General features: G+C 42.7%; 1 protein-coding gene across 1 annotated transcript; it reads left to right on the top strand.

Moving 5' to 3' along the window:
- Positions 1–2791: 2791 nt before the first annotated feature.
- Positions 2792–11939, top strand: dldh (dihydrolipoamide dehydrogenase). The gene is made up of 14 exons (XM_020634984.3): positions 2792–2944; positions 4149–4224; positions 5280–5359; positions 5842–5910; positions 6838–6907; positions 7109–7209; positions 7292–7435; positions 7544–7645; positions 9183–9373; positions 9471–9641; positions 9751–9940; positions 10428–10565; positions 10781–10870; positions 11672–11939. The coding sequence occupies exons 1-14, from the start codon at positions 2906–2908 to the stop codon at positions 11735–11737; spliced, it is 1527 nt and encodes a 508-aa protein (XP_020490640.2). The 5' UTR covers positions 2792–2905; the 3' UTR covers positions 11738–11939.
- Positions 11940–15268: the final 3329 nt, after the last annotated feature.

Raw genomic sequence — 15268 nt, 5'->3', positions numbered from 1 at the left:
CAGAGCCACTGTTCTCTTCACTAAATGCCGCCAGCAGCTTCTTCCAAATACCTCTCCACCCTGACAGCTGTAAGCTTACTACCTTTATAACACCTTTCGGCCGTTTCCACTTCAAGCGACTGCCGTTTGGGATAACAAGCGCACCTGAAATCTTCCAGAGGAAGATGATGGAGACTCTGCAGGGGCTGGAGGGTGTTGCAGTCTTCATGGACAACATTCTTGTATACGGAGCCACAGAGGAGGATCATGACAGCCGCCTGCAGAAGGTAATGCAGTGCACTGAGTCAGCTGGGCTTAAGCTCAACAAAGAAAAGTGCTCCATCAAGCAGCTGCCATTTCTTGGACACCTCATCGACTGGTCTGGTATCCAGCACGACCCAGACAAGGTGGAGGCTATTCAATAGCTGTCCCCACCAGCAGACGTGCAGGAGTTGAAGAATGTACTAGGGATGGTGAACTCTCTGGGAAGATACATCCCCAACCTCTCAACTGTGGGACAACCGCTGTATGAACTTCTAAAAAAACAAGAATGCATGGACCTGGAGTCACGCACAGCAAGCAGCCTTTGACCACATTAAAGAGCTGTTTTTATTTTTTACTTTTTTATTCTTCAGTTATTCTACTTTTCTTCTTTCCCTTTGTTTTGAATATGCTTTCTAGCCCCTCCTCGGACTAGGACTCTATTCATTCATTTATATTTAATTCTATTAATATTTTTTTTTTTTGTTAGTATATCTCTTTTTTTTTTTTTTTTTTTACTCATCAAGCTCAATTTGCTGTTAAATCCCATTTCTACCACTTTCTCATCCTAGTTCTCTTCAAACCTTCATTCTTTTTACTGTACCCAAGGGAAAAGAAAAGGGGAAGGGGAAAAAAAAAAAAAAGATACAAGCATACACTTGAATTATACACACACACACACACACACACACACACACACACACACACACACACACACACACACACACACAAGCAGGGCCCTTCAAAACCCTCAACATACAAAGTTGCTAAACGTTATTATTACTCCCTGCTTGCCTGTTTTGTCTTTGTCTATGCTGTGCATTGTATCGTTGTGTCTCCCCTGTCTCCTACATACTATTGCTCTTGTCATGTCCCTCACTCGTCTTGTATTGTTCTGCATCACCTAATAAAAAAAAAAAAAAAAAAAGAGCTCTAGACTACTGCACCAGTACTTGCTTATTACAATGTGAACAAACCTACTGCAGTTTCAGCCGACGCAAGCAGCTATGGATTGGGGGGGTGCTACTTCAGCTGCACGGAGAGCAGTGGAAACCAAAAATGCACCCAGCACACACACTTATAGCCACTACAGGTGGACGAAACTATCTATATTTTGTGTAGCCATGTTATATTGTGTCATGGCTGTCAAGTTTTTATATTTTTATTATATTGATAGCAAATTTGCTTGTTTAATTTTTATTGCTGAATAGGTTGCAAAATTACATTTTGAAGAAGTTGCATTTTTAACAGTAGTTTAAATTGTGCAATCTTTCATACATATTTTTGTCCAATTAACTTCTATTACAGAGGAAAAACAGTTCAGATTGAGAGCTGCATGCAGCCTTTTACAGGGTTTGACTTTGATCACAGTGTTGATCATTGTCAGGGCTTGGATCCTATTGTGTAAAAATTAAAAGACTGAAATGAGTAGTCTGACAATGATGTACTGTATTTTACCCCCAAAAAAATCTTGATTCATTTAATTTTGTTGACATAGATGAAGAAATTCTTAGCATCTTGCAAAATGTGTACAATTGCAATAATATCGAATCCTGAGTATTGTGATAATATCGTGCCGTGGGGCCTCTGGTGATTCCTACCCCTAATAAGCCAGTATGTAAGTACAGTACATGAAGAAGCAATAAAAGGAGACAATGATGAGTAAAGTCTGATGGCAATGGATGAACACATAGGACCGCATCAAATGCTGATTTACACCTTGAAATGTGGTGATTGAATGAACAGCCGATATGCCATAGAATGTCATGGATAGAAAGTCAAGAAGGTCTACTGGAATATGTTACGAACATTGAATGATCCAAGTCTTCTCAGGAAGAATAGTCTTTTCCATCCTTCTTGAAGAGAGAGCCTGTGTTACATGACCAGGTCCACGTCAGCTTGGAATCCACAGCATGGATACATTGGAAATGACGACGACAACAGGCACAAATCGATCTGCTAGCCTCCTCCTTGGCGCCACCTCGCTGCTGCTTGGTTCATGACACACCCCAGCGTGCATGAAAGTGCGAGTGCCCTTCATCACCGCTTGCAGTTTTAATTTTTAAATTGTACCTCAGTAAAATTTTGGGAAAATTGAATTTCACTAAATATTTCCATTTATACGTTAAACTTGTATTTAATTTAACTCTCTAAACAATTATCGTTCTTTTAATTAAATTACTAGTTACTAGATGCATCGGTTCGTCGTCGGTTCGTCATTAGTATCGGGTGATATCGAAATTAAAATCACTGACATCAATGTTTGGTTGGTAACTAATACAAGAGACTTAAAACATATTTTTAAATCAATTTAAAAAAACTAAAAAAAAAGAGGGAGTTTAGCTAAGAACTGCTGCCTGTTAATAGAAACATTTAATAGTAAAATAAATCGAACATAATTTTTATCATCACATCTGAAAGATATTTTATCTTTTTTATTTAATCGCATGGTTTTTTTTTTTTTACATAAAGTATAATTCTCAAGGTCCCTAATGGTTTGTTTTGTTTTTCATCCTTCAATATCACTACGTCATAAAGCAGCGACGTACAGGCGTGTTTTAGGCATAGGTTTTTAGGTGACTGATACTGCGCATGCGCAATGAGAGGAGTCCTTGGCTTGTCGGCCCGCTGTAGGTTACTGAAGCCGTGAGGGGACGCAGACAAAATGCAGAGCTGGACTCAGATATATCGCTCTCTGGCCACGGTGAGGATGACTTTCATTACATTATACTTCAGCATGTGTTGTCCAGACTGGTTTAAACTGGATTTAATGTCTGTTGTTTCCTGTAGAAACCAGTATGTTATGACCGGGCCCGGGCCTAGCTAGCAGCTAAAGCTAACAGTCCTGCGTGCTTCACCAGACTCCGCTGAAAAATCTTCCAATTCAAGAGTTTTTGACGTTTTATATGAAAAACATGCCGCTGATTTCGCTTATATTAAGTTTTAAAATGTTCAGAGGATTGTTCTGTACAATTCGGCTTTATTAGAGATAAATTAGAGACCCACATGTAAATCAAAATAACACTTTTCTTTCATGTTTCCAGTGAATTCCAGGATATCACATTATACAAAGAAGTAGCTGAATGTTAGCTTTTCCGTACACCAGTATTAGAAGTCTGAAGCGTTACATGTTTGTGTTTCTAGTAGAAGAGATGACATTTCCTCATGTGGTAGTTTAATGAAGCTACGTTTGACAGCTCTCTCCCTTCTTGTCATTTTAGCAGGCTAGTTAGCTTAGCACTGGTTACCTAACTCCTGATGCAGCTTATGACAGAGATGTTGTCACACAGCTTTTCTGGGTTGAAAGAACTTATTATTCCAAATTATTTCTCACTGCAGGGTTCCTGCGGGTCCTTGAAAGGTTTAAAATTATATATTTTTATAATTTAAAGATCATATATTATGAGAAATACCATGTTTCTCTAACACTAGTATGTGTCCCTAGTCCATCTACAAACCCCCCAATGATGAGAAAAGTCCATCCTCTCTGTCTTTTGCCTGCTCCACTTTTTAGAAAATGTGTGCTCAAACAGGCCGTTTGGAGATTTTCCCTTCATGACATCACAAAGGGCAGTAACCCCTCCCCCAGGTGGGTGACACTCCCACAGCTAGGGGTTTGTAGACAGACTAGGGACACATATAAGTGGTAGAACAACATGGTGAAGAGTATTTAGCATAATGTGACCTTCAAGACGGCTCTTTGAGACATGGCATTGTCTTGTCAGCGTTGTGTGACTTTTTTTTTATATGAACTTGCTCGTTCATGAGACATTTTCCTGCATCTACAGCAGACGTGGCTTACAAGATTTGCAAAAAAAACTTTGAACAATGGGAATGAAAGCCATCTGTTTTTTCATTGCCATGTAAAATGAACTTTTTCCACTGTGTGTTTGTTTCCTCTCTCACAGCGGAGCCACCAGCTTCCCTGCAAACTGCACGGAGCTACGGCTGTGTCCGTCAGAACCTACGCAGACAAAGCAGCAAGTAAGATGAATCAAAACCTAATCCTTTGGCGTACCAGCAATCTCAGAACTCTTCGGCTATCATCGTCTTATCACTATCTGATAGACGATATACACTTCTGGGAAGGGATGTTAATTTCTCTGTAATTCTGATAAAGCCGCAGGTTAGCGTTGAATGACTTCCAGGCAAGATAAAGGCCGTCTTTTCTTAGTAGTAGCGCCCGTTCATCTGTTGAGTCTGAATTCAGTAAAACAGTAAGGTACACAGGGACTTCACTCCCCGAAACCTGATGTGATTAAGGGGATTGAGTTTGCTGATTCAACGGCATCATGATGCAGATTTGTAAAAAGTAAACAAGTAAGCTTAGTCAGGTCTGTCCCTTAAGAGGAGGAGATGAAAAACAATATAATAAACACAACATAAGCAGTTTGAACTTTACTGTTGATGCAGGTAGCAGCCATGTTGGATATTAACTCTGACTGCTGAAGTTTCTCCGAGTTTCTGAGTCAGAATTCCAACTTCTTGAGGGCGTGCGTTCCTGATGACATATCAGACTGGCAACTCGGGATTTCCGACTTCCGAGATCAAATGGAACGCACCCAATGATGCTGTAGTCCTCCAAGCGGGCGGCCCAGGTTCAAATCCGACCTGTGGCTCCTTTTCCCACATGTCATTCCCCACTTTTTCTCTCTTTCTCTCTCCTAGATTTCAGACTATTAACTGTCCTGTCTCTACAATAAAGGCACAAAAGGCTTTATTTGTATTTCGTTATGCAGGCGGTTGTTGAGTTTTACTCCGAGAGCGAGAGAGGCGGAGCCGAGTGAAGAAGGACAGACAGTCAGAGGAGAAATATGAGAACTCCCGGCTCTATGGACGAAATGTTTTGAGAATTGTTTTAACGCTACATAAACTATAACGATATCTTCAGATGAACAGGCTTTATTCCAGGGGGTGTAATGAACCAAGAGATGACGGTGTGTGTGACCGTTCTGTATCTTTGTTTACCAAGGGTTAAAAAGTAACCGTAACAAAGTGAACTCGTGTATGATGTCGTTGCGTTTCCCTCCCCTTTGCAGTCGATGCAGACGTCACAGTGGTGGGCTCCGGTCCCGGAGGCTACGTCGCTGCTATCAAAGCTGCACAGCTCGGCTTCAAGGTAAGCTGCGTTCAAGTACCCCAATCAGATCAGGAAATATGAAGAGATGGCAGGTTTTTAACGAAGGTGGTACCATATCTCATTTTTGATGCGACGCAACATCCAGCGCTCTCATGCTGCAAGGACATGAATTGGTTTATCACAATGTTGTAAATTTAATGAATACTGTCAAATATAAATCATCTCTGAACTTACTGATATTTCAAATGACCAAATACAGCCAGAGATGTAACATCACTGAACATATGTGTCTTTTTTTACACCCTGCATTAATTTCCTTCATATCTTTTGAAGTTGCAGAGAGTTTTTCTGTGTCTATCTCAGGTCTACTTGTGGACTAGGTCACAGTTTGTGGTTCATATTTTCACAAATGAGTCAAACAAACGAGGAACATTTGAGCTTTTGTTGTTTTAATATAAATCTGAGCTGCATTTAATTTGGTCTTTTCAGTTAATCATAACCTTTCTCCCCCCCCATGACAGACAGTTTGTGTGGAGAAAAATATCACGCTGGGCGGGACATGTCTGAACGTCGGCTGCATCCCCTCAAAGGTGAAAAAATGGTTTAATTTCTGCTCAAAATGTTTGAGCGATGGAACAGATTGAGGTCAGCGTTAAGACTTTCCCATGCCGTAAATTATTGCAGTCTCTAAGGATCGAAAATTAAAAACTTCATGATTTAGTTTAAGACGAAACACTGACAAAACAAGAGTAGTTTTTCTCAACTTCAATGGAGCAATATGTAAATCTGACACCTAGTGTTTAAAATGGGTACTGCAGCCCAAATTTCAAAACATTCTCCGCCCCCTCCTCTCTAGAGTCGATGCTCATGCAAGTTGTCATGTGGTGGACACTGAAGCTTCAGTGGTTAGCCAGCTCTGCATCGGTCTGTAAACCTTTCTGTGTTCTAACCTCTCTCCATTTTTCAAAAGCATCTCCAATATTGATCCTAGTTTGAGCACGTTTCTGCTCGTGGAGCTTATTAGAAACATACAGAGGCTTTTTAGGTCGAGTACAATCACTTCTATCTGAACCAGTTCTCTTGCCCGCTTCCATCGCTGCAACACCTGTTGGTTTGACCTGATAACTGCTCTCATATCTGACAAACCGAGGGGCGTCCAAAACGGCCGTGTGGGGGTGTCTTAAAACCGCCTACCTTCTCTGGTCCAAACAAATCCAGAGCATTCAGGACCAGAATCTAAAGTTAGAAGGAGGACATACTGGCTGCTGCATTGTTGTCAGAGAAGCCAGCACTTCAACATAGCATGTTTCATTAATGTTATCATATTAATCATATAGTAAGGTCACTTTATCATTTTAAACGCTGACAAACAAGTACAAAGTAATGTTTACATTAAAGATCAGCGAGTCAAAACATAAAACTCTCTAAGTTAAGATATACTCTCAATAAAACAATCAAAAATAGAGACAATATGGTCCAGAACTTTTCATTTATTTTGTGTATTTTTGTGTCTGCAGGCTCTCCTGAACAACTCCTACTTGTACCACATGGCTCACGGCAAAGACTTTGAAAGCAGAGGCATCGAAAGTAAGTTTAATTCATTTTATCATATTCACTTTGTTAAAAAAAGAAGATTAATTTAAAGCAGATGTTGCTTAGAAGAGTTCACAGAAGAGAATAAATGGACCAAATGGAAAAGGCAGCCACAGAGAACCACACAGTGGCACCATCTTGAGGATAAAACTGGTAACTGAAGCCTCTCTCTCTCTCTCTCTCTCTCTCTCTCAGTTACAGGCATCTCGTTGAACCTGGAGAAGATGATGGCGCAGAAGAGCGGGGCAGTCAAAGCACTGACTGGAGGAATTGCACATTTATTCAAACAGAACAAAGTCGGTCTTCTTTCTCCATCTTTTTAAATTTAACATCTAATCACACGTCAGAGGTTACAGTGTGACGTCTCCCCCCCCTCAGGTGACCCACGTTAACGGTTTTGGGAGGGTGACGGGTAAGAACCAGGTGACGGCCACGACAGCAGATGGCAGCGAGCAGGTCATCAACACCAAGAACATCCTCATTGCCACCGGCTCCGAGGTCACGCCTTTCCCCGGCATCCAGGTACGCCGTTTGTTTTTTTTACTGCCCGAAGGAAACCGAAGTTTTCCCAAAAGTTTGAACATTTTCAAATCTCTGAAAATGTAACTTTAAATGTGGTCTTTAATTTAGATCGACGAGGACACCGTGGTGTCGTCCACAGGAGCGCTGTCTCTGAAGAAAGTCCCTGAGGAGATGATCGTGATCGGAGCCGGAGTCATCGGAGTGGAGCTGGTCAGTCTCAATCTTAGCCCAGAGCGGAGGTTATTTCATCCATCCAGTAAAAAGAGTACCACCTTATGTTTAAGTTGACGGTTTGACCCCTCGATGTCACTGTGAATGGAGGCTGTCGACTAATATCATGATGCACTGTCCTATATTTTACACACATTTAGTTTGTGGATGACGACACTGACAGACTTTATCTTTAGCCTCCTCAGAGATGATAAGTCAGGAGAGGAAACACAAGCCCCTTTTCAAACTGCTTCCTTGAAGCTCAGCCGTCATCAAGTCTTTGTGTGCGTTCATATTTGTTCTATGGTGGCGTCATATCTCTCTCTTCCAGTCTGTGAATTCACATTGTGTTCACAGGAGCTCCACATACACACACACACACACACACACACACACACACACACACACACACACACACACACACACACACACACACACACACACACAGTCAGACATGCACACGCACACAGCTGGCTCCGCTGAAACTGTCTCACCTCTGTTACAAACCTCCGAAGATTGTACAGAGGCGGGGGTCACTTTGTCCCCCCATTACGCCTCCGCATCATTCAGATTGAAGTCCAAACGTTACTAGAAGTGGTGTCCAAACTTTTTTTTTCTGCGGACCAAAATCGTTGTCTTAGAATCGCTTGCGGGCCACAGGCTTTGTTTTTTTTATATTTAAAATAATTTTGTGGTGAAGTTTTTGTAATTTGGTCTTTTCAAAAATCATGTAAATACACAATAACTAATTACAGTGAGAAACTATTGTGTTCTTATTTTTTGGAAAAAATAGTAAGGCTTTGTAGATCAGAATCAAAATGCTTGCAAAGGAAACCCTTTAATAAAATGAAATCAAAGACTTTGATTTCTTCCTTCTACTTTATTTGTTTTTTCTCAGAATACAGCCTGAAACATGGTTACATTTTTTGGAAAAGCTTTCTGTATTATATTATATTAAGTTATTATATGGTTTAACAGTCCGTTTATTTGCAAAAACTGGTGCATAGGTTTATTTTCATAGTTAACAAAAAATGTGGAAAATAGTAAAAGGAATAAAAACATACATTGTACTGAACATTTTCTATTTTAGGAATGTTTTTCAGCCCTTGCTAACATGAAAAAGAAAAATAACAAAATATGACATCTGAATGAGGCCTCGGGCCAAAATCTTCTGATTCTTTGATTACAGCAAAAAAATCCCCTCAAGGGCCCGCAGGCCGCACTTTGCACACCCCTGGGTTAGTATAACGTTGTGATGGCGAAGCTGCTGATGTCACAGTAGGTGGGGCTTCTCTGTGGTTTAACCAGACAGTGACTCAGCTAGTTTCAACACAGGGTTTAGTGCGTACTTAACTTAAGACAGAAGTTATATCGAGCTGCTGCAACATGCTACTTAAAGATGAAGATTTCCTTCAGAGATTTATTTTCAGACCCAGACAAATGAGAGACCTCTGTAAGCGACACGTGTACAGAAAGTCGGAGTTGAACTTTAAATAAATGAAAGAACTAACAAGCAGTTTGTCCTCCCGTCCTGCAGGGGTCAGTGTGGCAGCGTCTGGGCTCTAAAGTCACAGCCGTGGAGTTCCTTGGCCACGTGGGCGGCATGGGCATCGACATGGAGATGTCTAAGACCTTCCAGCGCATCCTGCAGAAACAAGGTGTCAAGTTCAAGCTTGGCACCAAAGTGATGGGCGCCACCAAGAGGCCCGACGGCAAGATCGATGTGGCGTGAGTGAAACCCTCCTGAATCCTCAACAACCTGTCTTGAGTGTCTGTGTGACTGTTAAATGTATAAATCTGCGCCCCTTGTTTGTTTGTGTCTCAGAGTGGAGGCGGCGGCCGGAGGGAAGAACGAGACGCTGACGTGTGATGTGCTGCTGGTCTGTATCGGCAGACGGCCGTTCACACAGAACCTGGGTCTGGACTCTGTCGGTATCGAGGTGGACAACAGAGGTCGCATCCCCGTCAACAGCCGCTTCCAGACCAAAGTACCCAGGTACCTCCCGGCTCGGGGTCTAATATTTTAACAAGCGGAGAAGAATGATCCGGATTTGGAAATCCACTTTTTGGATTTTTAAATGTTCCTTCCCCCCCTCCTCCTGCAGCATCTTCGCAATCGGAGACGTGGTCGCCGGGCCGATGTTGGCGCACAAGGCCGAGGATGAGGGCATCATCTGTGTGGAGGGCATGGCGGGTGGTGCCGTGCACATCGACTACAACTGTGTTCCCTCCGTCATCTACACACACCCCGAGGTGGCGTGGGTCGGCAAGACAGAGGAGCAGCTCAAAGAGGAGGTGAGTCATACGATAAAGAGGCGCCATCAGGATCTGTGTGTCCACCTTTAGCGTTCCCTGCGCTGCCAGTCCGTCCTGTCTCTATGACAGCAGTGTGTCGATAACGCCCGCTGTTTGACCGACACTGCTCCGTTTCTTTTTACTGCATGTACTTTGGAAAAGAGCGCCGGTGACGTCAACAGCGGCTTTCTGAAAAGTTGAAAGATTTTCAACTTGAGAGCTCAGAGCGGCCGCGCAAAGACGCTGGGTGCAGCACTCTTCCTCCAGGCGGTTGCTCTCTGCTCATTGCCAACAATTGAAAAAAAACGCCAGGTGGACACGGGGCCTTAGAGTGCGAGAAATCTAAGATATTTGTACAATAATCGGCCGTCCGAAAAAATAGTCACAATGAGTGTGAAACATAAAAATTCTGTATCATCTTGTTTTAATGTCTTGTCTAAATTCCGCTCAGTGTTTGACATCCCGTCTCCGCTCCTCTCCTCCTCAGGGCGTCCCGTACAAGGTCGGCAAGTTCCCCTTTGCGGCCAACAGCCGAGCCAAGACCAACGCCGACACTGACGGCATGGTGAAGATCCTCAGCCACAAGGAGACGGACAGGATGCTGGGAGCTCACATCGTCGGAACGGTAAGAGCAGAGCAGGAAGTAGTCCTCCAGATAATTCCTCAGAGCAGTGACCTGCCTTGAGAGAGAAACAAATAACCTGCCCTGATTAACCAATCAGAATCAAGTAGCATGTCAGCAGAAAAAAAGCTAACTCCTTTTTTCACACTGTTTGAAATTATTTAGAGGAGAATTCAGGCATGCACATTAAAAGCTGCTGTTTGTGTGTTCGCTTGCAGGGGGCAGGAGAGATGATCAATGAAGCTGCTTTGGCCATGGAGTACGGCGCTTCCTGTGAGGACATTGCCAGAGTGTGCCACGCCCATCCTGTACGTCCCCCCCCCACACACACACACACACACACACACACACACACACACACACACACACACACACACACACACATGCCTCATCCACATATACAAAGTTAACACTGATATGAGTCTATTTCCAAAAGGTGGCAGCAGCAGTCTTGTGGTGCAATAGTTGTTCTAGATCTACTTGAGTCTGAAATCCTGCTAGTGTGTCAGAGCAACCATTATTTTTTCATTTGCAATACTCTCCTTTGACACACACACCAAACTCGAGCTCGACCGATTAATCAGCCAGCCGATAATATCATAACCAGTGACTATCAGTTTTGGCTAAATCTATCAGAGCTATGCGCCGATATTTCAAGATTTATTCACCAGTCAAATATCATTTAACTTGAGTGTCATAGTTTTACACGAGCTGTTCTCTGTCACCACTAGAGGGCGCTGTATGGCTTACAACAAGCATCATCACTCTGCAGAGAGTCAGGCGGTGATGCACGTACATGCTCAGTAACTTTCCAGTCGAGCGGCCATCATTTCTTCATTATAAGTCTTTCCCTGATCGTACATCTAAGAAAGATATCAGCCGATATATCGGTTTCTGATTTTTTTCCCCCACCCCAATATTGATATCGTTATCGGCCCCCAAAATCCTGTATCGGTCAAGCCCTCCACCAAACACGCTTTCTGCGTCCAAAAAAAGCGTTATTACAGAAAATCGAACGGTAATTTAGCGACCACGCTGATGTAAAACCCAGCTGATTCTCCAGTTCTCCACTCACTCTTCATCCCTCACCTGTCTTCCTTCTCCTGCAGACTGTGTCGGAGGCCTTCAGAGAAGCAAACCTCGCCGCCTCCTTCGGCAAAGCCATCAACTTCTGATCCGTCAGCCGCTGTCGCACCTTCAGTGTACATAATGGAGGAGGAACAGGAAGCAGTGTGTGTCCAAACATTCATGCACCTTCACCGGAGTCCTCTGTGTACATCCCGACTGTACCACATTTAGTTCTACTGTTATTTAAATGTTCTAAATAAAATGATTAAAGGGGGAACTTGGCGCTAAATAAACACTGACCTGGCTGCAGATCAGTCTTTTTGCTTTACAAACATATAGTTTAAAAGATCAGATTACTCTACACATGAAGCACAGAAATATATAAATATTATGTTGGCTGCAGTTTCTCTTGTAAAGGAAGAAGAGGAGTTTTTTTGTTTTCCTGTTGTTTTTTTACAGTGTCAAAAGGATTTCACACGAGTATGATGTGTAGTCAGAACAGGAAACTGTAGAGGCTTAATGTCCCGCAGTTTGAAAGGTTAAAGCAACACTTCACTCCGCTCTTTAGGGATCCATATTGAGGAAAAATATAACAGATTTTAAGGTAAAATTGTTGCATTTCTTTGTTTCTTCCCCTTTTGGATTACTGTGTTTTTATTAGCGTCTATTAAACGAGGAAAGTCTTGGAAAGTTGCAGACCAAAAAAAAGATAATTCAAATATCAAAGCTGGCTCCTTACTCTCAGACTGAATATTGATGCTAAAGTCAAGACACCTGAGCAAAGCGAAAAACTGCTTTTAAAAAAATTGCTTGCTGAAGCAGCAGTGTGAGTGGCTGATGGTGTCAGTGATAATTTGATAATTTTAAAGGTCATGTAAGGATACAAATAATTAAACTAAGAAGAAAATGTGGAAACAGAATGAGACATTTCTCTGCACGCTTCATAAAAAATCTCCCAGGCTGATTGTAAACAGACCTTCAGAGGGTAGTGGGAGTGTCACCCACCTGGGGGAGGGGCTACTGCCCTTTGTGATGTCATGAAGGGAAAATCTCCAAACAGCCTGTTTGAGCTCACACTTTCTGAAAAGTGGGGCAGGCAAAAGATGGAGAGGATGGACTTTTCTCATCATTGGGAGGGGTTTGTAGACAGACTACAGACACATTAGAGTTAGAGGAACATGGGGAAGTGGATTTAGCAGGATATGTGATCTTCAAATGAATTTAATTTGGGAATATTCAACGTCATTGGCTACCAGTTCCACAGTTGCTCTGCTGCAGGAGCTGCCGACACTGCTGGGAGGATTTTCACAGCCCCCCCCCCCCCCCCCTTTGCTTTTCTCAACAACCTTAACACCATTACTGAATCACTCCATGCAATGTTTTCTGCAGAAGAAGAAATAAATAAAAAGAAAGCGACTCTGTGCTGAAATTCCTGATTTGCCTCTCTTCCAACAGAGAAAGCTTGTGCTTATTAAAATGTCCTGTTGTGGGAGTTGTGACTTTATACTTATTTAATTTTTATCTCTGAAAAGTTTACAGGTGACCCGTGGAGTTTTACACCTCAAACATACATATACATGAGCTAAAAAACCAACAAAACGCTGTTTGTTTCACGCTAAGTGATCTAACAAGCGGAGAAATGTTAAAACTAGCTGACGATTGCCTCGGAGACCACAAGCTAGCTTGTGTTGATGTGGACAAGGTCTTTTACAATAGTTCACATGGAAGGAAACCGAATCAACATATGTTGGAAAAGTTTATGAATACACACGCCTGGTGGTCATACGTATAACCACTCGTCTACAATCAAACGCTGCAGGGCACCTTTAAGGTCGACACCTACTGTGACATCAGTAGCCACTTTGAGAGTGTGCAGCCGCTACCAAGCTCCGCCCTCATCCTTTCTTTCTACATTTATAATAGCCCTTTTCAGACTGTCGTTTCCACGCTGCGATATTTATGCCCCCGTGATGTTTTGCCTTCTATCTGAATACAACCGAGGTGGGATGGGGTAGGAAGTGATGCCCCCTCTGTACCGTTTTTGGAGGTAGTAACAGAGGCGAGACTGTTTCAGCAGGGCCAGTGGGGGAGCTCAGTGTTGTGTGTGTATGTGGAGCTACTGCAATGCCGAAACACACTGTGAATGTACAGACTGGGACACCGATATTACGCCGCTACAGAATCAATATGAAAGTATAAAGACGTGATGGCGGCGGAGCTAAGAGTTAGCGATTGCACAGAGGGGTAATATTGGTGTCCCAGTCTGTAAATTAACAATGCTTTACGGCGTTGCTGAATCGTGAGACAGCACGGCGTGTAAACACAGCGGGAGCTCCTCATACACACACACAGCTCCTCGCTCCCCTGCTGGCTTTGACGATCCCGCCTCCTTTCTGTAACTACCTCCGAAGGACGGCACAGAAGTCAGATCACTTCTTCCCTGCATCTCGCCTCCATGACATTCATACTGAAGGCGAGATGTCGGCAGTCTGAGGAGACCACAGAAAAATGTTGACATCATGCCTGAAGTTTGTGCCCTCACAGAGGATCTTTGATCGGTGTCGATTTAACTTTTTAAAGAATGATGTGCGTTCAGTTTAAGAGAAAACTGCCCGGCAACAGTTCCCTGCTCTGATAGCTTCTCTGTGATTGGCTCTGGTGGCTCTTCATCTCATCATTTAAACCTATAAATGCAGCATCAGTTAAATAAGAAAATGTTGTGTATTTTTTATTTTCACGGCTTCCAATATAAACAGAGTTTGGGAGTAAATAAGACCAATATCTTAAAAATCTGTAGCAATAGATGAGAGTCACCAATTAACCTAACAAGCATGTTACTAAGGGAGGAAACCATGTGCACAAGGACATGCAAACTCCTCACAGAGAGGCTACTCTCCAACATGGATTTGAACCAGGAACATTCTAGCTGTGAGGCAACAGCGCCAACCACTGCACCGCCGTGCAGCCCAGATGATGTCTGACCATCAAGAGCTTTGTAAGTGAGAAAAAGGATTTTAAAGTGGACATATTATCCCCCTTTTCCACCTTTTCAAACAGTCCCCTGTGGTCTAAATGAAATATCTGGGCTGTGCTTTGGTCAAAATATAACATGAATCAAGCACCAGAGGAGGTTTGTGAGCCTGTATAAACCAGCTCTCTCAGAACGCTCCGTTTTGGTGTGTGTGTCTCTTTAAATGCAAAAGCCCCCCCTAAGTTTTCCCGGTAGACATCACTCCTCTGTAGTGAGAATTAAAAATGGCGGACCTGCTCAAAAGTTTTGTTCTAGGCTGGGGGTGGAGTCCATGGGTGGAGATACCAGGGGAGGGGAAGGCTTTTTTTTTTTTTTCCAGAATCCCACTGTGACATCACAATGAGAGCACATTTGAAATGGAGCATTTTCCTCTGTGTTGTAAGACTTATGCAGACCATAAACAAAGGACTAGATGGGTTTATTTCACATTTTGTGGGTCAGTAGACACTCAGGTTACCCAAATATATGTTCAAAAACACTGAAGAAGTGGATTTATCATAATATGTCCCCTTTAAATTATATTATAGAGTTTTTTTTAACTTTAATCGTTAAAATAAGAAAACGGAAAAAGTACCTGGAAACTGCATCCCAAGAAAAAAAAAAACAT

The sequence above is a fragment of the Labrus bergylta genome, chromosome 7 (assembly GCF_963930695.1).
Source record: "Labrus bergylta chromosome 7, fLabBer1.1, whole genome shotgun sequence".
NCBI lineage: Eukaryota > Metazoa > Chordata > Actinopteri > Labriformes > Labridae > Labrus > Labrus bergylta.
This window is presented reverse-complemented; position numbering and strand designations above follow the sequence as displayed.